The sequence below is a fragment of the Bacillus rossius genome, chromosome 1 (assembly GCF_032445375.1).
Source record: "Bacillus rossius redtenbacheri isolate Brsri chromosome 1, Brsri_v3, whole genome shotgun sequence".
Classification (NCBI taxonomy): Eukaryota; Metazoa; Arthropoda; class Insecta; order Phasmatodea; family Bacillidae; genus Bacillus; species Bacillus rossius.
In genome coordinates, this window is record NC_086330.1 from 241056061 (window position 1) to 241079673 (window position 23613).

Below are 23613 nucleotides of genomic sequence, written 5' to 3' on the forward strand. Positions count from 1 at the left end.
AAGGGGACACACTAAGCTTTACCGATTTATGATGTCTTTCAGTTCACTGCATACATTAGACCTTTTTTGTGTGAACAAATGGCACAGATATTGAATAGTCACATTATACACAAATTTGTAAAGTAATATAATTACATCAAATAATTAGTAAAATAAACAAATATTTAATTTATTTCCTATTTTCTGAGAATGCCAATGGCCCTGTAGTAAGTGTAGCCAGTCCAAAATCTTCAAAAAAAAAAAACATTTACCAAATATATCTTACCATTATTGTAAATTTATATTTATTGTATTAAAACACTAATATAAATCTTTAGAACAGAAAGAATGGCCAATTTAGAAAAAACATCACATTTTTGTAAAAGTCTCGGAAGCTTATTGTATAGTTTGCTTATTGAGTAAAAAGGCACTTTTTGTTGCAAAGTTAAGTTTAAAAATGGTGTCCAGCAGAGTATGCCCTTTATTTTTCAGTGAAGAATTCAAATGGTTGCTTTTCAACAGCACTATATGTCAAATATTATTTTTACAATTGTTTTGTTGTTCTCAACCAGCAAATAATGACTACACATTAATGTTAAAAAATTTTCTTTTTTCACTTATATGCTCTGACAATTTCTTGGGCACAGTAATGCCTAGTAGGTTAAATAAATGTTATACCTATTGTAATACTGCTTACAGAATTATTCAAATATTATTAATTATAATAAATTTCCTATTGTAAGTAAAATAAAATATTTTAATTGTAAAGGACAAATGTGGTTTCACCAAAGCATTAATAGAAAAAACATAGACTAAAGTTTTAAACCACATGGAGGACAGTGAAATTTTGTTTTATGTAAAGACTCACTGGCTGTAATGGAATTGTTTAGAGAAATGTTCCAGAATGAATTGTACACCCATCAATATCATATTTGTATTGAAAACGTTAAAAATTTATTAAATTTCAGTTCGTCAAATTATTGGAACTGTAGTAACAAAAATTGTTAAAGATATACTATGTGAATAATTATAACAAAATTTATATAATTTCATCAAGAAAAGTGCAGAATGATTATTACTGCATGATTATTACACCAAGAATATTAGTTCAACAAGATAGTTCACTGTTGCAAATGGTGAAAAGAAATATAATTTCATCAACCAAGTAAAGTTATACTACACTACAACGATATTTGGAGTTGTGACTGACGGCGACATAAGAGACACAGATCAATCAGAAGAATAGCGAACTAGATGGTCTTCATTAAGTGTTATGATTGACTGCAACATTCAATAGCGCAGTTCAACAGGAATACTACCAAACTACCGGATCCACTGTAAAACATCCACAGTTCAACAACAACATTAATTAAATAAATATATTTAAAAAAACATTATTTATCGGATTGAATTGTGATTCCAAACCATACTTGAATCCACCAGAGCACAAACTTTAAAGCAGACCCAACATACGTTGTCCTGTTCAAACTTTATAAATCCAAAAAGTATAATTTTTTTTAAATAAACTATAAATAAAAAATATGAAACTTTAATTTTAAATAACTTTAATCTATAAATGTTATGTTATAATTTATTTTATAAACTTATATTATTATTTTCAAAGAGGCATTCAATACATCATAAGTTGCATAGAATAAAATGAGAACTGACAATTTAAAATTGTAGGTTAAGTTGATTGTTATTGAATGCACGTGTACACAATTAAAAGTACATAATGAAAAATCATGTAAAATACTCACTTCAAGACTGCAGCTTACATATTTTGCACAATGTATATTTTTTATTACACTTTAAAACATAGAATAAAATGAGAACTGACAATTTAAATTTGTAGGTTAAGTTGATTGGTATTGAATGCATTACATGAAAAATCATGTAAAATACTTCAATACTGTACCTCACAAATTTGCACAATGTATATTATTAATTACACTTTAAAATTTTATTTCAATAAATAATAATAATATAATATTCTCAATAAGCAATTCTATTTTAATTTTAATGTAATAACAACATTAAGCTACGATGTAAGTAACCAATATGCAAAAATGCAACTAGTAAATCATAGAATCCATTAAAAAAAATTAACAACAACACATAGATAAATACACAACACACACATATATATACTGTGAACCTAAACCATCCAAAGATCAACAACAATTTATAAATAAAAAATTAATTAAATAAACATTTTCCAGTGGACTGAATTATGAATCTAAACCCTACTCAAATCCACTGGAACACACAAAAAATTTCCTCAAAATCAGTCCAGCCGTTTAGGAGTTCAGTCACATATACATGGACAGAAGAATTATATATATATAGACTAAAAAATGTGCACTTAAACCTAGGCTGTTATAATAAAAATATAATTAAAATAGTAAATAAGTGTGTTAATCTGAACGCTGAAAATTCAATAAAGTAAAATCTCTAACCTACTGCATGTACATAGTTTATAATGTATACATTTGCACATCTATATGTTTTACTTCTGTTTTCCAACTGTGCTGCATTACATTTGACTGATATTGGTATCGAATTGTATCCAAGAGCATTTCCGAATTTATGCCACTTATGATTTGTGTGCTCCATTCCTTGTAGCTAAAGATTTGTTGTGAATAAAAAAGGTTAAAATTATTTAGTACCATATTAATGAAATAAAATAATATTACAATAATACAATAATAATATCAAATACAATAGTAATATTACAACACTTAAGTATTACAATGCATTAAGTACAGTTCTATACCTTAACTATTTTGTATAAAACTTTATTAGAGTAAAGTATAAATTTTACTATAGCTCTCAAATGTTTATCTAGCTAAAAAAGAACAAAATTTATTTCTGAAAAATATTTACCATTGCAAACACAAGAACATATCATACTGCACTTAATATTTCCTCAGAAACAAACAAATTAATCTCATAGATACTGCACAAGATAAAAACTCTACTTAATTTTGTGATCATGCTTATTTTTATTTTTACTAAGGTGTTCATTCAATAACTTTAATGAAGATGTAAAATGTTGTGAATAGAACTATTCTGATTGCACTATTGACTTTAAAGGAAAATGTTCTCGTTCATAAAAAATTAATAGCATTAGAAAAAAATTCAAATCTGTCTGAAGAAAAGCTTATGACAAGAGTTATGTGGCTGCTTGATCCTGATAAAAAAAAAAAAAATTTGAGGTTTTACAAATACTAAGCATCATGTGTGCAAAACCTACCAATTCAACTAAACTTAAAGCTACAGTAAAATTAACCAAAACAGAACATCTTGTGAACACTTTGAACAAACATATTACTAGTAAATATACTGTATAGCCATATTCAATAATTCAAACATTAAATCAAGAAAATTGACATAAAAACATAAAACGAACGCTTTACCTGTAATGCCATTCACCTTTGACCCTGGTTTAGCCAGGATTTTGATAACAACTTGCCCATTTTTGTTGGTGGACACTGGGCAGTCTACTTCTTGATCTTTCGCCTTCAAATCCTGAAAACATAATAAGCAAGGAACACAACTGCAATCAATTACATGTGAGTACATGTAATATAAATGGGTCTAATACATTTCTCAATACCATGCATCACTGACAATTTTTTCGGTGGCCAAAAAAAGGTGGAAGAAAAACACAACACTATGAAAGATTAGAAGGTAATTTTTAAGAAATCATACAAATTAATAGATAGAAAAACAATAAGATGGAAACTGTTTTGAAGAGAAGTATTTTGTGCTGAAATAAGTAATAAGTAATAATTATGACTTACAGAATGTGAACATAATGTCCTGGAAAATGTCAAGTTAAATCAAATACAGTGGAGTCTCTCTAATCATACCTAGCTGGGCGCGAGACCTGTTCGGATTACCAGTGTTGTGTTTGCTAGTCTCTGCCCATAACTTGTTTTTTTTTTCTGGTTTAGACTTGTACCCCTGAATGGTTCTACTCCTGTCAAACACTTGTGTGCTGTAGATGGCCAATCTTCCAGGCAAGTTATCACCGCTGGTTTCGCGCGCCTCGGCTGAAGCAGTGGAATGGTGGAGGTGACCACGTGACTGCTCATGTGACTACCACCCCTCCTTTCGTCTCTGCCGAAGTAGGAGTAACCCTAACCTTCTGGGCGATTTAAGGAAGAAGGAGAAGCGCGCCCAAGGAGTACACATACCCCCGATCTGTAGAAGTTGAGGCTAGGACCTAACAATGAAGGACTGGATAATTTCTCTAACCAACCTTGGTCAACCTGAAGCTCTATCCACTCCTGAGTGTAGCCTGACGCACCAACTCGCGACAAAAATATTAATTAAGTAACTTGTAGCTCATGATTTATTAATGTAACCAAGCAAAAACATTTTTTTTTTATTTTTAATTAATGTTTATTTATATAAATTAATTTATAGGCCTACACTCAAAACATTTCCCCTTCTAATTTAGTATAGGCTGGCCGGCAGCCTGGTGGGAAATGACACAAAGTCGCCCCCCAAAAAACCAGCGCTTCCCAAACCCAATGCGGACATAAAGTCCAAACACTCAACCCCCACATGGTATAGACTCTTTTACTATGTCCAAATCTTCTTCCTGAACCATCTATCTGTTTCCCATAACCAACCTGCTTGTAATTAATGCATGAATTTTTGCATCCCACATGTAAGTACCCAGGGTTTTCCCTGTGTCTACACAAGTTTTACCTGGGACTAACTTATCTAGTTTTTAGCCTAGAGTTAATAAGTGAGGGGAGTTATGGCGCCAATCACAGCCATGGCTGGCCAATCCCCTCGTAGCACATGATGCATGCTACCTGCATGGCTAATACCCTGGATGTGTAGAGCGTATAGGCTTCGGCCTGAGATGCACATAGTCTCCTCCCTAACCTGAATCCCTCCCAAATATACTTCGTTTTTAGTTAGGTTAAGAGAAAAAAAAATCATACACAGGAAGTTTTATGTGAAAAGTCACTCAACTGTTTTGGGATCTGTGGAAGGTGGACAGTAGCATCCGAGGTCTGAAAATGTTTGCCATTGATGTGTCACTTTTTACTCGCTGAGTGAGTACGAAATAGTGAGCAGAAACTCAAAGGAAATATATGTGACACGTGTGTGATTGCGGTGGTTGGTTTGTGGCTGGCATGACATGGCAGTGTAATGATATACTCAACTTTGACTTTCTTCCCGACAGTGCCTACTAGGCAAGTTATCACCGTTGGCAGCTACTGTTTTTTCAAGCCCTTGGTTTGAGTGTGACACGGATGGACATGCTGGACGCGGACGAAGAGGGCTGTGGTCTGTTCCTTGCACTGTGTCGCAATAGTCGGGACAACTCGTCGTTCCTGTTTGGAAGCGTGCCATCAAAGTCCGGCTCAAGTGCTGTTGGGCCAGGAGTGCTAGTCGGCAGGCATGCTGGTGGAATAGACGAATAGACGAGCAAGCATGAGACAGGATGCCCTATTAACTCTAAGGCGAATGTCCGGGCTGTTTTCACCCACAGACTCGAGGGGTTCATTTAACTTTGGTAGTGTTTTTGTGGATAAAATATTTAAGTTTGAGGCGTTGTACACGCAATCTAAATGTTTGAGGATAGTTTTAATGTTGGAAATATTTGGTTCCATTAAAAGTCATTTTTGTCCTCAAGTCATTTTAACATTTGTTTACCTCAGAAATTTTATTCTTAAAATATTAATCGCTTGGCTTAATCGCATTCAATGTATGCGAGTTTTCTATTCACTAGTCTTGCTATTGCAAATATTGAAGACAATAATAACTTTAAACATAATTACATATTCACTTTGTTTATTTTTCAGTATAATAAGATTTCATTATAAGTTAAAGCTGACGTACAACTTTTTAGTAATAATTAAAATATTTTTGTTGATAGGCACATACTGTGTACTTTCTTGAGCAAGTCAAGAAACAAAGAACATGTACACAAGACCAATTGAGTGCTCGGGATTTATCTGTTTGTCTGTTAACCATATTTGCAGATAATCAAATGTGCGACTCTCACAAACCATTTCTTTGGTTTCACTCGAACCAAACCCTTTCTTGTTTCCCATCCTGGGGGCAACAGCAGAATAACTGCCTTAATGCAACATTATGTGGTTATCTACATCTCTATAAGCATTTATTTATTATGTAACACAGCCTATAACATTTTTAGAAGCAAAAAATCACTAAACATGTTGATGAATGATTCATGGCATTAAGAATAATTTTTAAAAAAAAATTTAAGTTTTTGCTAAAATACTTTTTTACCCTCAACTCATTTGAAAACTATTCATGCGGTTCCTATTAGCAGGACTTCGCTGTAAGTGGTACATGGAACCTCAATAAACATTAAAGCAGTGTGCCGGAAATGAGGTATTTCGGCACGTTTTTTTAAATTGTTATCATAATTTTAAATTAATTTTGGAAATTTTATTTTCTATATAATTTGGTTACAATTGGGTTATTTAAATTTTGTTAGGCTGGTGTACTCTACTTAGTTAAACTTTGCTGCAGTGGCCCAAGGCACCTTTTCTCAGGGGCCAATCTGATCTTTTGCAAGTCTAAAGACGTTGTTAGCAGTCCGGATGACATTTCTCCCACTTGCAGTCACGTCCGTGGTCTGTAATATTAATTCCCTACATGACTAAATTTGCATTGAGCAGCTCCTGGCTTGCAAGCTCTATTTCTTAGAGGCCCGCTGAGCCCAGCGAGTCTCGGCACGAACAAGTATCTCGTGGACCCTCTTTCCCAGCCTCGTTGCATTTTTTGTCCACCCTCACCCCCCCAGTCTTCCCCCCCCCCCCCCTTTTGGTTCTCAGAATTTAGCCCAGGATCATTGCCCTGACGTGAACTCGCCAGGCAGAGGCCTACTTCAAGGATGATTTGCCACAGAAAAAATATGTGCAAATATGGACCACACACGACATCTAGCAGCAGAAATAGTAACTTCTTCACTTGTCGCCAGCTAGTGGAGCTAACGCCCGCGACACCTGGTGGCGACATTCCTAACCTTCCTCTTTCTTTCCCCTGTAGGCCGCCAGAGAGCAGCACCGACAGCATTATTAGCCCCAGGCTGTAGCAGACGTCTCAGGCGAGTCGATCCCTTTTTGTTTCGGACACCCCTCAACAGGTAGCGCTAAAAACCGCCAGTGCTACCAACTTCGAGATATCAAAGTCAGAGCCTAAACGTAACAAAAATGGTAGCATTTAGCGTGATTAACTTTCTATCTGCTTTGGTTTGATTTATGAGCAGTGCTGTAACAGCAGGTAAGATAGGTTTGTGTTTGAGGCAAGCGGAATAGGTAAATATAAAATAATGTGTATCGTGTATTGAAAGCTTTACAGTAATTTTGTATGTTGAATAGTATTGTGGAAAAATGGATAGGTAAATTTAATTGGTTCAAATAATTTAAAAAGTATTAGGATAGTAATAATGGCACAAAAAACTGATACATGTGAATTAGAATGATGTGTGGTATAGTAAATGGTAATAAAATTTGAGATAAATTTTTACCAGAAAGTTTTACTATAGTATATTTGAAAAGATATAGCAAATTAAGAATGAATCCAGTCTGAATACCTGAACATTTAGATAAAATAAAATTTAAGTGAATCAAATTTTGCTGTGATTAATTACATTTGCAATAGCCTACATACTGTTAAACTCCTCAGTCATAACAGGGTAAACCTAAGTTATGTCATTATTTTGTTACACTTCCTCTCTCTTGATGACTGGGGTAACTAGTGGATCTTTTAGTTTCAAAAGGCAAAACAATGATTTCATCCAGGTATAGGTACCTCTATTTTTTATTTAACATTTGATTACTTTCATAATAAGATAAAATTAGATAAATTGATTGACATGTATATAATGATATTACATTGACATTACATTTATACAATTACATTATTAAAATAATGGGCCGGCCCTCATTAGAAAATTGCCCTTAATTATACAATTAAGATATAATCTGCCACAATAAAAATGTTGATTCGCGGGAAATCCCAGTACACGTTAAAGTCCCGAAAGAAACATTTCTGGTTGTCCTATCTATTCAACGTCGTGATTCAATACAATTCCGAAGACAAAAAAACTGAAGGACTGGCGGTGTGACGATTGCTGGGCGAAGTGGAACTGCTAACTGGATGTCAAAAGGCCCTAGTCATCTGGCCCTTGGAACCTCATCTGGTCCTTGGACCCTGTCTGTGAACAGATCCGAAACACACATGTTCAAAACTGGTTCACAGACAGTTGGCAAAATAGGCAACAAATGACTTCTAAACAAGATGATGGTTGGGTAATAAAGGTTGTCAAAACTCACCATACAGGGAGATGGCTTCCAGGATCAGCCCGGGTACGGAGCTCGCGAACCTGCGATTGCCGCGGACATTTCCATGATTTAAAAGAAAACAAATTAATAAATTATGATTAACAAAACATGACTACTCCTACGAGGTAGACCTACACAGACTGACTAAATGCTAATCATTAAAGTTGTGAGAATCATATCCCTGGCCTAGCTGATTACATCTTTAAAAAAAACGGAGAGACGTCTTGAGGCCGAAGATACGGTGTGGTCAGTCCGGAGTCGCGGCGCGCAGTAAATTTGGGGTGGCAGTGACTTGTAATTAAAAGGCGAAGTCAATCAAAAGAAAGGGGGGAGGCTTCAGCTTCCGGACTGAAAGGTTCCAAAGATTACCAAGGGGCTTGTCGAGAAATACTGACTTCGATATCTCGAAGTTGGTGGTTCTGGCCGGTGTCAACGCGACCTACTGAGGTGTGTCTGAACCAAGTAGAGGTCGACTCACATGAGGCGACTGCTAAAGCATTGTGCTTATGGACGGGACTAGGCCCGCACTCTGGTGGCCTGGGAAGGAACTACGGGGTACTGGTTGTTGCGGGAGACGCCAGGGGGTAGGCGTTTAGCGAGCGTTCAAACACCCAGGGGAAATAATTTGCAACACTGCCGCTAGGGGGCATGAGCATGTACTTTCCAAGACTATTGTCGAGACCTTGAGGCAGGCCGACCCTGGCCGGGGTTAGTGGCCGGTCAGTGCTCTGGGCAATATTTCCAGGAAAACTTGGAGAAGGGGAGGGGGTGGAAACTGCGACGACAGTGGGAACGAGGCTCTACTAAGCCCGGAGGCATGACTGGACGTTGATGAAAATGGTTCGAGATCAGGCCATGGAGTGCTCACGTCAGGCGAGGTCTTAGAAACAGTCTGCCATGATAGCAGTTCTTGTCACGGCTCGGAGGCGAATTTCAGGCGACGTACGTGCACCAAGACGCGGATAAAACTATAGCCATGCTGGGTCATTAAATGGTAGGCAAAATTATATGCTGGGAAGGATTGGGGAGACAGGTCTGACAAAGATAAACTGGAGTGTACAGGAGGAGGTACAAGTTTAAGTTCTTGCAGCAAGAAAATAAAATGACTGGCAACAGAATTTTTCAAAAATTCAAATTTAGAATTGTGCCAAAAATACTAATTGGCGGCACAATACCAATATACAATTTTACATACTACAGTGGTGAAAAAGAGGCTTTGAGTGGACAATATAAAAACAAATTGTGTCATAAGGAAGTTACAGTATTGAATACACGATAAATACGAGTGGTTGGACTTTAAGAATACCATACAGTTAAGAAAAATTTAACGGTTGATACCATAGTTGTTTTGATATTAGATATCATAAAATTTCACCATTTGAGTACATTTTGCAATACCAAAATTTATTGATTTTTTTTTATGAATTTTAAAGGTACCTTTATAGTGTCAAAGACAATTCAGCATTAAATTTTATAATACATACCTAAGATTTTATTTTGTTAACAGTGAATTATGGAAAAGTAAAAATTAATGATATTCCCTGCTCAAAACCTACATTTTCCATATTTTTTTCTGTAAGAATGTAGGGGTAGTAATTATGTAATTGTAGCCATATTGGCATCATCAATATTGTTGTAGAATCAGTATGCATACTAGTCCCAAATTTTTTTTAATTTTTTATACACACAGATATTTCAACTTAAAATTGTTGCATAATATTCCATCACTTGTCAAACTGCAGTTTATTAGATCATCTAATAATATATACAGCCCAATGTGTGACATGCTGATTCATAAAAATTCTAACCCACTTCCAGATTGAGCTACAAGCTTTAAATTTTGCAAACTCATATCTCTCAGTACATTACTGACAGGAAAATTCCAAAAATTTAAATTTTTTAAATTTTTAATTCCCAAAAAAAAATTTTAAATCTTTCAAAAAACCTACCAAGTCTGTCCACTGTAGTATTATTATCGAAATATTGTCATGGCACACTGTACTACTGTTAAAGAAGAATTATCGTATTAACCATTATTATATTTGCATTGTTGAAATTTATAGATATTTTATTATGAGGATGAAAAAAAAGATACTGTATCGTAGTACCAAAATCTCATCATGGAGGGTTTGGGAGATAAAGCTCCCAAAGAGCAAAAGCACAAAAAGCTGAAAGGCACCTTTTGAAGTTGATGCAGACCTTTCTTCAGAGGTCCTTTGTGAACGAACGGTAACACATTTGAAAACACAGATTATACCATGGAATCGGAATTGGTAAGAGCTAAATTTTCAGTCCTGTGTCTGACTGTCATATTTCCATTGGCAATAGTTTAGAGCATAATTCTTAAAACTATGGTAAATGTTCCCATTTTTTCACACTTGTTTTGATTATTTTCAATGCCTATCTTACAGTTGCAATCTTTAAACTTGGCAGGCCTATCAACTTTTTGAGATCTATAATTTTGTTCATGTTGTAGGGTTGAATTTGTTGTAGGGTAGGACATATAAAAATAAGGATTGCTCTGTCGCATTGTATTTTGCGAATTCTACAATTAAGATTTCATGCTTTTTTTCATTTCTCTGTCAGTTATATTTCAAACAGAGAATTTTTTTTTTGTAATAGACCAAATATATTACTTTTTTCACATATTTATCACACTTGATGAAAAACTGCATTATTCAAACTTGGCAGGCATGTCAAAATTAGGGAGATATATAATTGTGGTCCCACGACTTTTGTCATAACTCAAATGGTTATAACTTAGATTGAGCTAAAGACTTAGTTTAAGTATAAATTTTTCACACTTTTTGTATGTTTTTTGTACATTATTAAATTCAGCATGTTTAAGGCAGTCGGACGTGCAAATGTACCAGCCAAATTTGATGACCCTAGCTGTCTTATAGGTACTATAATATAAAATATGTATTTTCCCACTTAATAAACAGGTAAGGATATAAAATATGAACACATCCACATTTTTGGTTATTTGAAGTTAACCTATCTCCATCAGATACACCAATGCGTTTGAAACTCTGGATAAGTGTTAGATATTAAGATATTCTGTGAAAATTTTAAATACTTATACGGTAGCTATTATCATCAAATTTGGCAAGCTTATAACATTTGTATGTGCCAACAAACCTGCCAAATTTTATGATTCTATCTGTCCCAGAATCTTGTACAAAACTAGCAAAACTGAGTTTAAATCCAAATATATATACAGCCTGAAGTGCAACTTAACTCACCATTCTACACACATTCTAATCCACTTCCAGAGGAGATATGACAGCAGGTAGATCTAGGCCCTTAAACAATGGCCAGAGGGAAACTTCCAAAATGTTGAAATTTTTAATTTTAAAGCCCCAAAACCATGCTGGTCCATTGTAGAATTGTTTAAGAAGAATCATCATAGCAACACCATTGTTGTGGAATAAAGGTCATGGCAATACCATTGTTTAAATTCTCAATGTTAAAACTCGTAAACCTTTGCTTATGATGAAAAGCAAGGAAAAGCGGCATAAGGTGGAAAAACACCTTTTGAAGCTGATGCAGTCTTTTCTTTGGAGGTCCATTGTGGCCAAACGGTAACTCATAAGAAAACATGAATTGCACCATCACACTGGTTTTATTAAGATCTAGTTTAGTGATTGTTTGCCATTTCTATTTTCAATAACATCTTAGTTAGAGCAAATATCTTAAATCCATGGTCACTATTTTAATGCTTTCAAGCATGTTTTGATTATTTTACATGCTTAATCTACAGCTGCAATCTTTAAACTCTGCAGGCCTATCAAATTGATGAGGTCTACAACTGTTCTTATAAATAAAACCTCAAGTGGAAGATTGAGACCGAAGTAATCCGAGGAAATTCATCACTAGGTACCGTATATTATTAGGGCAGACCCTCACTAGATGTAAATTTTTGAGCCAATCCTGCTGAGGGATTTTTGGGGGGCAAAGCTGCAAATGGACCAAAGCTTAACTATGTCAGGTTTGACTATGTATTTTGGGGGTGAATTTACCAATGGGGATGATACTAGGTTGTGTAACCCCCTATGAGTGGATTAATAGGGAAGCCTTTCTAATGGTACCATTCTTTGAGGTAATGTAGTGAGAGCAAAGCCCCAACGAGCGAAGTTGGGTCAAATATATATATATAAAACACCACGTGGACCTCACTCACTGACTGACTCACTGACCTACACAAATTCTAAACCGCATCCAGACCAGCTAGAAACTCTAAATTTTTACAACAGGTAGATCTTGATCCAAAATCAACAGTAAATTTCCAAGAAATATAAATTTTTGATCTTGAACACCAGAAAAAAAAGTTACTACCAAAAATCCTACCATGCCATTCCACTGTGGTAGAACTTTCTTTGAATGTCAGTTGTGGCCAAAAAGTAACATGCAAGAAAACACGGATTGCGCCATTATATCAGATTTGTAAGATCTAAAATTTCTGTCCCGTGACTGGTTTGTCTTATCTCTGTTGGTAATACCTCAGAGCAAATTTTCTCATTTTTTCAAGCATATTTTGATATTTTCAACGTTCAACTTACAGTTTCAGTCTTCAAACTTGGCAGACCTATCAAAATTTTAGAGATATACTATTTACGTCCCATGGCCATTTGTTGTACCTACATCAGTATTGAGTTAGAAACTTAGATTTAGTTTTTTTTTCACACATTCCTTTTTTTTTTTTTTTTTTCATACTTACATGGCATCTACAAACATCAAAATTTTGTATAATATTTTAGGCAGTTGAACATGTAGCCTGCTAAGTACCACGGCTCCACCTGTCCTATGAGTGTGAAAATAAATATTTTTTTAATATAATATGTACCGGTATGTAAAACACAAAATAATAAAATACTAATTTTCCTTTTAACTAGACAGTTATAGTCTTCAAACTTGGTAAGGATATAGAATTTGAAAGGAGCAACACTGCAGCCATTCCAAGCGGACGGGTGTGACATTTGGATGATGCTGTTTGGCAAATTCATGCGAAATATGTATTCACATATTAGTCAAAATCTTAAATAATAGTGCGGCTGTGTAAAACACAAAATTATATTTAATTCCCTTTAGTATAGTTGCACAATTTCAATATTTACAATAGTAATCAAACATTTAAAGTCTGAGGACGGGTGTGACAAAGCATGCACTTGCAATTAAGAAACAGGCTCATATCAAGAAAAATCTGTGAACATGATAAAGTTAAGAGGATGAAATTTGTTTTTACCAAATAATGACAAGTCAATAATATATCCAAATAGAAGAAGTTGTTTAATTCAAGATTTGTTATATTTTGAAGCCAAATCCATAGGACGGGCGTGACACTTCATCTAAAGACGGGTGTGACATTGTGAATTTTATTGACAAATCTACATGATGAATTTTTTTTAAGGAGGAAAATTTTCCTTGGGTCAGCTAGGAAGCAAATCCACAAGTCATGAATGTTACTAAAAATGCTACAAATTATAATTTTTAAAAATATATATATTTTTGTGTTCATTCAGATTTTTTCACGGACATCAACACTCGTAGGAAACTCATAAAACAACCTATCTCCAGTAAATTTAATGGTTGGTTCTGGAAGAATACCAATGATTTACTCAAATTGAACATAAGATATATCACTTTCATCCATTCTGAAAATCTGGGCCATTACTGTCACACACTCTCAAACACATTACTTTCACTTCACCATTTTCTTCAGTTTCACCCAGACAAATTGCAGCGTATCTGTATTTAAACTCCTTCTTTACACTTCCACTCACAAATTCAACAAGTACGTAACTTCCCTGCTTCACATTTTCATCATTTGCAGGCAAAAGTGTTGCATGTTCTGTTGTGTACTGATCTTCATCTGATTCAGAGTATACATCTTTATGGTGCAGCCTATGTTTTTTTGCCAAACTGAAAATAACATACGTATCATACTCACAGTCAGCTGTACTACCAACTACAACGGTGGATTTATCCAAAGATCTGAAAAAATGTTTTGACTGTAAACCTTGAATTGGTTGTACCGTTTCCCATCTATCATCCTGAAATTTCTTATGTTGAGAAATAATTTCACTAGATACGAACAGAACTTTTACCCCTTTAGCATTCTTTGTTGCACAGTGATACAAATCTTCAGCTGTATTTATCACTACACGTCTTGCCTTCACTTCTAGCCAAACAATCCCTTTTAATAACCCACCTACACCATCTACCGCTCCTTTTCCATGGGAAGTTGCAAAAAAAATTCCAATCCCCATCTACATGAAAATCATTCTTTAAAAAACACAAATTTGAAATATTGTATTTATTCTTAAATTGTGCATCACAACCATCAGAAAATATTGAAATTTCTTGCAAGGATGTGAACTCTTCTTTCAGATTCTTGATAATTTCCTTGAGGAAAACCCAGACGGCATATTTGTTGTGAAGTAGGTCATTACTGACGATGGCGTAACATCTGCAACATTTCTCCCCGGCTGTGTTTTTAATCCAAGCGCAGCATGTAAAAATGGTGACTTGCTCATGGTTCCAGTGCGCACTCTGTATTTCGTCCTGGGTAACTGCTGCAAAATTTTCCGCAAAATCTATTTGAAGAACAGCATTTTCTTTTGTGACATCATTTTTTTTCTTCTCAAAATGTTTGGCCTGCACTCTCTTTACAAAAAAATGAGTCTTGAAAACTTTCAGTTGTCCCTGCAGCTCAATCATAGCATCTTCAAAAGAACCTTCCATTTCTATAAGTTTCGGCCGACAATCTACATCTTTCCACTGTGTCCATGTGATGTGTTTGTCGTAATCACAGTCTTCTGGCATAAAACTCTGAATTTCGCCAACACAATTATTACAAAAGTCTGTCATACATTTCTCACAATTTACATCACAACAGAGTTTGTTGAGCAGTTCTGTTGTATCTGCTGGAAAGATGTCTTTATTTTTTCGTTGCAGTGCTGTCACAATATATGTAAAGTTTGCATGGTATCTGCAGACACATACGTTATGTGGCATTTCAGAGGAAGTAAGTACATATGATGGTCTGAGTTCATAAAACTTTGACACCTTTAGTTGAACTTGTGGGTATTCATCTTAAAATAGAGAGAAGGCTTCTTTCACCGTCATGATCATGTAACGTTTTTGTTTTAGTTCTTGTACTCCTGTCTTGGGGTTCTTGACGGATTTACAGTCTCTCTTTCCTGGTGCCTAATAACTAATGTCATATGGGTGAATCTCAGATTACGGGAAATAATTGATCTCTAGTGAATTGCTAAGAGTCCAGTGACAGTTCTACTACTTTTAATCTATTTCCTTACAGCTACAGATGAGCTGTAAATGAGTCATGTGTGTGTTCCAAGATTTATTTCAAAATATAAAAAAATAAAAAATAAAAACCTTGTAAAATGTCATTAGCATGGCTGTCCCAAGACACAGTATACAAAGCTGTAGGTTGACTTGTGAACCAAATTGCTTAAGTTTGAAACTTATCTACAGATTTTTGAAAATTATATACTTTAGTGACCGATTTCTGAATATAAGTTTTATTTTAGTTTTGAAAATGCTCAGAGTACTTTGGATCAAAGTTGGTCCCTAGTGTTTTGTGTCATTAGCATGGTCAAAGTTTGTAAGCTCTTGGAAGATAAAAAAAGGTTTTGTTGTTATTCTTTTATTGACAAGGATATTTAGTTTCCATTAGGTTGGCAGAACTAACTTGGTTTTGGAGGGAACTACAAGCCTAAGTTGATGTTATCATATATTGTGTGGACTATTTATGGCGAGTATGAAAATTGATTGTCATTAGCATGGATGTTGTAACTGCTATAAATAGTAATTATTAAAAAATATTTTTGTTCAGTATATTTGTTATCTATGTTTACTTCTTCATGGCTTAGTGAAAGTTTAATGGGTCTTCAAAGATTAATGTCAGGTTAGGTTAAAGTAAAAATTTTCATTAGCATGGACGAATTCATTGTCATTGGCATGGGCATTTCTGAACTTGCTGACCAAGCTAATGACACCAGTCCATGCTAATGAAATATTTTTCTTTTACAGTTGGATAGGGTACTATATATATTTTCACTAAAACTCTTGAGTTATAAACATCAAGTTAAATACTTTGCTTTGAGGTTTTAAAGCAGTTTATTCATAAATATATGCTTAAAATTTAGATTTATTCATTTCAATTTGAAAATCCAAACTATGTTTTGAATGATATTTACAGAGTATGTTTCCTATGTTTATATGGTTACAGATTAACTGGTAGTATGGCTAGAAAGAAAGCTGCAATGAGTACAGCAGAAAGATTGAAGAAAAAATAAGAATGTGAAAAAATAAGGAGAGAGAGGCTCATAAAAGACCCTGAAAAACTCAAAGCTCTCCAAGAAAAGAAACACAAAATATACTTGAAAGCAAAAGTTACCGGCAAGATGAAACTTGTTGCTGATTTTAATGAAAGACAGAAAAGACAGAAACGAAAAGAATGGAGGCAGGCAACTAAAAAATACAGAAATAATAAGAAAGAGGAAGAAGAAATGCAGGCATATTACCAAGAAAATGCACAACATGTGCGTGATTCAGAAAGAGTCAATCAAGAAGGTAATGAAAACATACCATGCACATTGTCTATTCTGAAAGAGAAAGACAGCACACAAAAAAAAAAGGGGAAGAAAACAAATTCGACAAAACAAAACAAAAGCTTACCGGCAAATTAAAAAATTGGAAGCAGTAAACAGTGCCCTTATGAAAAAGTACCACAAATACAAGAAAAGGTATCAGAGATTGCTGAAAGGGAAAGAAAAGACTCCAACATTGACTCCAAATACGAAAGTGAAGAAAAATCTCCGCAGAAGAAAAGTGCCTGATGATGTTCGCCGTAAACTGGTGTTTGCAGAAGTAATTACAAAGGAACTGGAAAGCAAATTTGATAGCATTAAAAAAAGTGAAAGAGAGAAACAAATTTTTACAAAGGTGATCTCTGGAAGAATTTTAAAAAAGTATAGAATGCTGATTCACACTAAGCATTTTCTCCCCTTAAAACTGCATCTTGCAAACAAAGGGCATTCACATGAATTAATTTATGAAAGGCAAAAGAAAGCAAGTATTGAATTTATGAATAGGAAGGTACGTGATTTTTTAGAAAATGAGGGTAATTCTACTTTATGCCCAGGTAAAAAATATGTGGTTTCAAGAAATGGGAAGCGAAAGCAGAAACGCTATTTGAACCACACATTAAAAAATCTGCATGCAAAGTTTCTACAGGCAGAGAACTTCAGGATCAGCTATAGTTCATTCTGTAGATACAAGCCATCTTGGATTGTTCCCAGGAAAGTACATGAGAGAGATACGTGCCTCTGTGCTAAGCACGAAAACATGAAGCTTCTTGTTCAAAAACTATATTTCTTGGAAATTATTAAAGAAATATTGATGATTTGTTAAAAGCTCTTACATGTGAGAAAACTAGTGAAGAATGTCTAGCCAAAGGGTGCCCTCTTTGTACAAACAAGCATATCACATTCACAGAAAAGGAATTTGACTTTGATGAACAAACCAATGTAAAAAAATGGTGTCAGTCCAACACCATCTGGCTCAAGAGCTGCTTTCTTTGTTTTTAAAGATCTCTAGAGCAAAATGACATTATGTGTGATGTTTAACCTTACCATGTTGGTGCACTTTAATTTTTACTTGTTTTCAAATAACTATGGCAAAGTGAACTAGGCCTATAATTTTAATGTTTAAATATGCATGTTATTTTAAAATAAGAAGTGGACTTTGTAATTTTTTTCAAATTTCAATACCAAATTATACAGTTCTATTATTAAAATGGTGTTTACTGGTAGCATTATGTGAACTATTGTTGTTTTTCTTCTTCAAATATTTGTTTCAAAGTAAATGGCTTTTTTTAATTTTTTGAACCCTAAATGTGTAAGAAAGTTTGAAGATCAATGGCATAGTAATTGTTTCATAAAGGTGTATGGAAACCATACATTTTGTGACTGTTTTCCTTCTCAATAAGCCTAATTGTTATTTAATATTAAAAGAATAAATTAACAGGTTTCTTTTTTAATTTCATTTATCTATGTATTTTATCTGGACAGAATTGCCTACTTACTGTCAACACTTTTTGTATGCTTAATCATTTACATGGTGTCATATGTCATTAGCATGGATGCTTTTGTCATTAGCATGGTTGCTTGAATTTTGAAGTTTTAAAAAAAGTGGAAATTTTACATTATCAGCTCTGCTGACAGGATACATCTCTTCATCTACCTTTGAGTAGGAGCTCATATATTTTTTTTTAATTTTTAAAACTCATTGTGAAAATAAAAAAAAACAGCACAGTAAAATGGCCTGTAATCTGAGATTCACCCATATATGTTGTAAAATTGGACTACCTTTTCTTTAGTTTCATCTGATGTTTTGATCCATGGCTTTTTTGGGATCGGTGTCACTTTCAAAACAGCATTTTGAACATTTGATAATTCTGTGATGAGTTTTTTCACAACTGCTTGTTTTTTACTTGGGCTTGTTGGTAGCACCTTTTTCACTCTTCTAACAGCCTTGCCGAGTGACTGGACGCATTTGTAAGACCCAAGCTGAGACACATTTTTGACACTTTGCAGTCTATTTTGCCTATGCCATTCTTAACTTCCCACCTTTTCTTATCTCTCACCCTTTCCTTTAATAAGTGAGCCTGTTTTCGTTCTGCACCTTCATTTAATTTTTGTCTCCATTTTTGTTTTGAAACTCTCCACTTATCTGTTTCTTTATTCATATCTGCAATAATAAAAAACAAATTATTTAATTTTAACCTTATAACCATCCACATTGTTTTAAATAATTCATAAATAGTGTACATAATACATTAAATTTGTATTCATACACAGATTCTTTGTATGGAATAATTATCTTTTGTGGCACCTGCAACAGTTTGGAAGGATGGGTGTGACAATTTTCTATCAATTATTTCTGTATTTCAAAAACTGAATAAGTTTATACTACTTTCAGGCAAATTAATAAGCAACCTAACCTCACTTATAACGAACTTACACTACATGTTCAATTTCATATTGCATAATAAAGTAAACTTCAGATTATTTTCATGGACGAGTGTGACAATTGGAAATTATAACACTTCACAATGCTCTAATTATTGATATAACATTACCTGCTTTCAGCATTCAGCACAAATATGTGGAAGAACACTTCTTCTTTACAAAACACTAACCAATTCACAAGACTGTAGAAAAGGAGGGAAAAAGCAAGACTTACCAAATTTTGCCCACTTTTATTCAGGTGGTCAACATACACACAGCAGATAGTTTCCTTAAGAAAATAAACATACCTATACAAAATTACGGTAAATATGTAGTTGGGCAGTATTTGCGAAAAAAAAATGTTAAAAATCCGAAAATACTTTTATTCTATGCTCTTTAACTTCCTCTTTTCATTAAAAGTGGCGGAGGTAAGAAATTCCAAATACTTTAGAAGATATCAAATTTTTAAATTTCATCATATGTAGTTGAGCGGTATTTGCGAAAAAAAATGTTAAAAATCCGAAAATACCTTTAGTAGATGCTCTTCAACTTCCTTTTTTCATTAAAAGCGGCAGAGATAAGAAATTCTAAATACTTTAGGAGATATCGAATTTTTAAATTTCATCACAATTATACCAGTGCATTCATGTGGAATTCCGCATTGTTTCTTGTTTACGAGTATCTATTTTTTTAAAGGATAATGATGTCACGTGATTGATTGTGATAGGCCAGAATTCAAATGAACCAATACGTGATTATTTAGTTCATTTATTGTTTTAAAACAGTGTTTAATTACCGCCTCCAACTTAGGCGAGTTTTTAAAGTTTCTAATTTTAAAGTTTTATTTTTTATTGTTGCGCAAGTAATAAGTAACAAAAAAAATTTTACGTGAGTTGTTACTGTTCATCCTTTGTCCCGGTTTGTTATGTCAGGTCAGTTACATTATGAATACTTTAAAACTAAAGAACCATTGAAATAATTTCATATTATTTTTAATGTACGCTTAGTTTCAAAGTATTTATAATGTAACTGACCTGACCTAATCGACCATTTTCATTAATTAGGCATTCACAAACACACGGCAAAATAAAAAAATGGCGACGGTCGAATGATAAACATAGGCCTTGTATGCAAAATAAGAACGGCGATATCACCTTAAGTATTTGGAAAAACTTATCTCCGCCACTTTTAATGAAAAGAGGAAGTTGAAGAGCATCTAATAAAGGTATTTTCGGACTTTTAACATTTTTTTTCGCAAATACCGCTCAACTACATATGATGAAATTTAAAAATTCGATATCTACTAAAGTATTTGGAATTTCTTACCTCCGCCACTTTTAATGGAAAGAGGAAGTTGAAGAGCGTCTAATAAATGTATTTTCGGATTTTTAACATTTTTTTTCGCAAATACCGCTCAACTACATATTTACCAAAATTACCAATGCTGCTCAAATTTTTTGTATGTAAAATACAAATATTGAAGACTTGTGTTCTGTAGTATACAACAAAAAATGTTCAAATTTACAAAATAGTACTTAGGCTCATTTTAGCATGGAATGGCTGACGGATTCTTTTACTTTTTTTTCAACATTGTTTGGCAACTAAGATCATTAAATTTTACTATCTTGTGGCTGCTGAATGCAAATATGCCTGTCAAATATCATGATACTAGCTGTTCTACAACTGTGTGAAAAAAAACACATATATAACTAATCTAATACTCATAACAAAATACTTTAAATTTTCACAAGTTCAAATATACAGTATTAAACCTGGTAAGACTAAAGAAGTTGTTTTATCATCCCTGTGTTAGTTAGGCTATATCTTAAATTGAGTTGTAAACTTACATTTAATGCACATCTTCACATATTTGTTTATTATTTTCCATACTTATTGGGCAGCTAGCATTTGAAAATTAGCATTCTTATCGGTTATATGTGCCCATGTGCTTTCCAAATATGACTTCAGCTGTGCCTTAAGTAATTAAAAATAAAATTTTAACATAACATGTATGCAAGATGTGGAAGTCTGAAATTGATGTGATCTTGGGAGAACTCTCATAAAGTCAAGTTTTAGGATGTATTTTGGGGCAAAGATACCGATGAGGATGGGGCTTTTAATGGAAAGCATAACACCCTTACGGGATGTTTCAAGGTGAAGTCTTAATTGTATCTTCCTTGGATGTGAACTCTGCAAAGAGTGGGTGTTTGGGGGCAAAGCCCCAAAAAAGTAGAAGTGAGTATTAAAATATACACCTGGACACTTTATCCCGGTGCCAAGAAATCTCCTCTGTACTTTAATCTCCCATTTCGATAAATATGTAGAGTAGCGTATTTGCAAGAAAAAAAAAGCAAAACATCTGAAATTACTTTTATTATATGCTCTTTCACTTCCTCTTTTCATTAAAACCAGCGGAGATAAGAAATTCCAAATACTTTAGGAGATATTGAATTTTTTTATTTTGAACATGTAGAGTAGCTGTATTTGCGGGAAAAAAATGCTAGAAATCTGAAATTACTTTTATTATATGCTATTTCACTTCCTCTTTTCATTAAAACCGGCGGAGATAATAAATTCCAAATACTTTAGGAGTATCGAATTTTTTAATTTTGCAATACTATACATGTGTAATCATTCAACAGGCGCAATTTTTGTTATTTTGCAGTGTGTTCGTGAATGCGTAATTAATTAAAATGGTTGATTAGGTCAGGTCAGTTACATTATAAATACTTTCAAACTAAGCGGACATTAAAAATAATGTGGATTAATTTTAATGGCTGTTTAGTTTTAAAATATGGTAAATATGTAGTTGAGCGGTATATGCGAAAAAAAATGTTAAAAATCCGAAAATAACTTTATTAGACGCTCTTCAACTTCCTCTTTTCATTAAAAGTGGCGGAGATAAGAAATTCCAATTACTTTAGGAGATATCGCCGTTCTTATTTTGTATACAAGACCTGTGTTTATCATTCGACCGTCGCCATTTTTTTTATTTTGCCGTGTGTTTGTGAATGCCTAATTAATGAAAATGGTCAATTAGGTCAGGTCAATTACATTATAAATACTTTGAAACTAAGCGTACATTAAAAATAATATGAAATTATTTCAATGGTTCTTTAGTTTTAAAGTATTTATAATGTAACTGACCTGACCTAACAAACCAGGACAAAGGATGAATAGTAACAATTCACGTAAAATTTTTTTGTTACTTATTACTTGCGTAACAATAAAAAATAAAACTTTAAAATTAGAAATGTTAAAAACTCGCCTAAGTTGGAGGCGGTAATTAAACACAGTTTTAAAACAATAAATGAACTAAATAATAACGTATTGGTTCATTTGAATTCTGGCCTATCACGATCAATCACGTGACATCATAATCCAATAAAAAAAAATAGATACTCGTAAACAAGAAACAATGCGGAATGCCACATATATGCACTGGTATAATTGTGATGAAATTTAAAAATTCGATATCTCCTTAAGTATTTGGAATTTCTTATCTCCACCACTTTTAATGAAAATAGGAAGTTGAAGAGCATCTACTAAAGGTATTTTCGGATTTTTAAATTTTTTTTTCGTAAATACCGCTCAACTACATATGATGAAATTTAAAAATTCGATATCTCCTAAAGTATTTGGAATTTCTTACCTCCGCCGCTTTTAATGAAAAGAGGAAGTTAAAGAGCATACAATAAAAGTATTTTCGGATTTTTAACATTTTTTTTCGCAAATACCGCCCAACTACATATTTACCTAAAATATTTATAATGTAACTGACCTGACCAAACAAACCGGGACAAAGGAATAACAGTAGGAACTCACGTAATTGTTTCTTTTACTTATTACTTGCGCTACAATAAATGAATAAATAATCACGTATTGGTTCATTTGAATACTGGCCAATCACAGAACTGTCACGTGACAAAATTGTCCAATAAGAAACATAATAGATACTCGTAAACAAGTAAAAATTGTATTCGCCGCATGAATACACAGGTATTGGGATGAAAATTAAAAAATTCGATATCTCCTAAAGTATTTGGAATTTCTTATCTCCGCCGGTTGAATTGAAAAGAGGAAGTGAAAGAGCATAGAATAACAGCAATTTAGAATTTTTAGCATTTTTTTTTTCGCATATACCGCGACTCTACATATTTACCCCCATTTCTTTTATCTCTCTCAGTAGATACTTGACACATATCTCTTCCATTCCCACAAAGTCCAGCTATTCCCTCTGTCTGTTCGCCTTC

At 33.7% G+C, this 23613-nt stretch overlaps 1 protein-coding gene across 2 annotated transcripts in view; it reads right to left on the reverse strand.

Moving 5' to 3' along the window:
- Positions 1 to 23613, reverse strand: part of LOC134527411 (UPF0235 protein C15orf40 homolog) — a 42220-nt gene that overhangs the window by 18304 nt on the left and 303 nt on the right. Inside the window, exon 2 of one of the 2 annotated variants that reach the window (XM_063360076.1) lies at positions 3399 to 3510. In XM_063360076.1, the coding sequence (XP_063216146.1) occupies positions 3399 to 3510 (112 nt within the window). Of the gene's footprint in view, positions 1 to 3398; positions 3539 to 23613 lie in introns of both variants that reach the window. The other variant, XM_063360075.1, reaches the window with a different exon arrangement.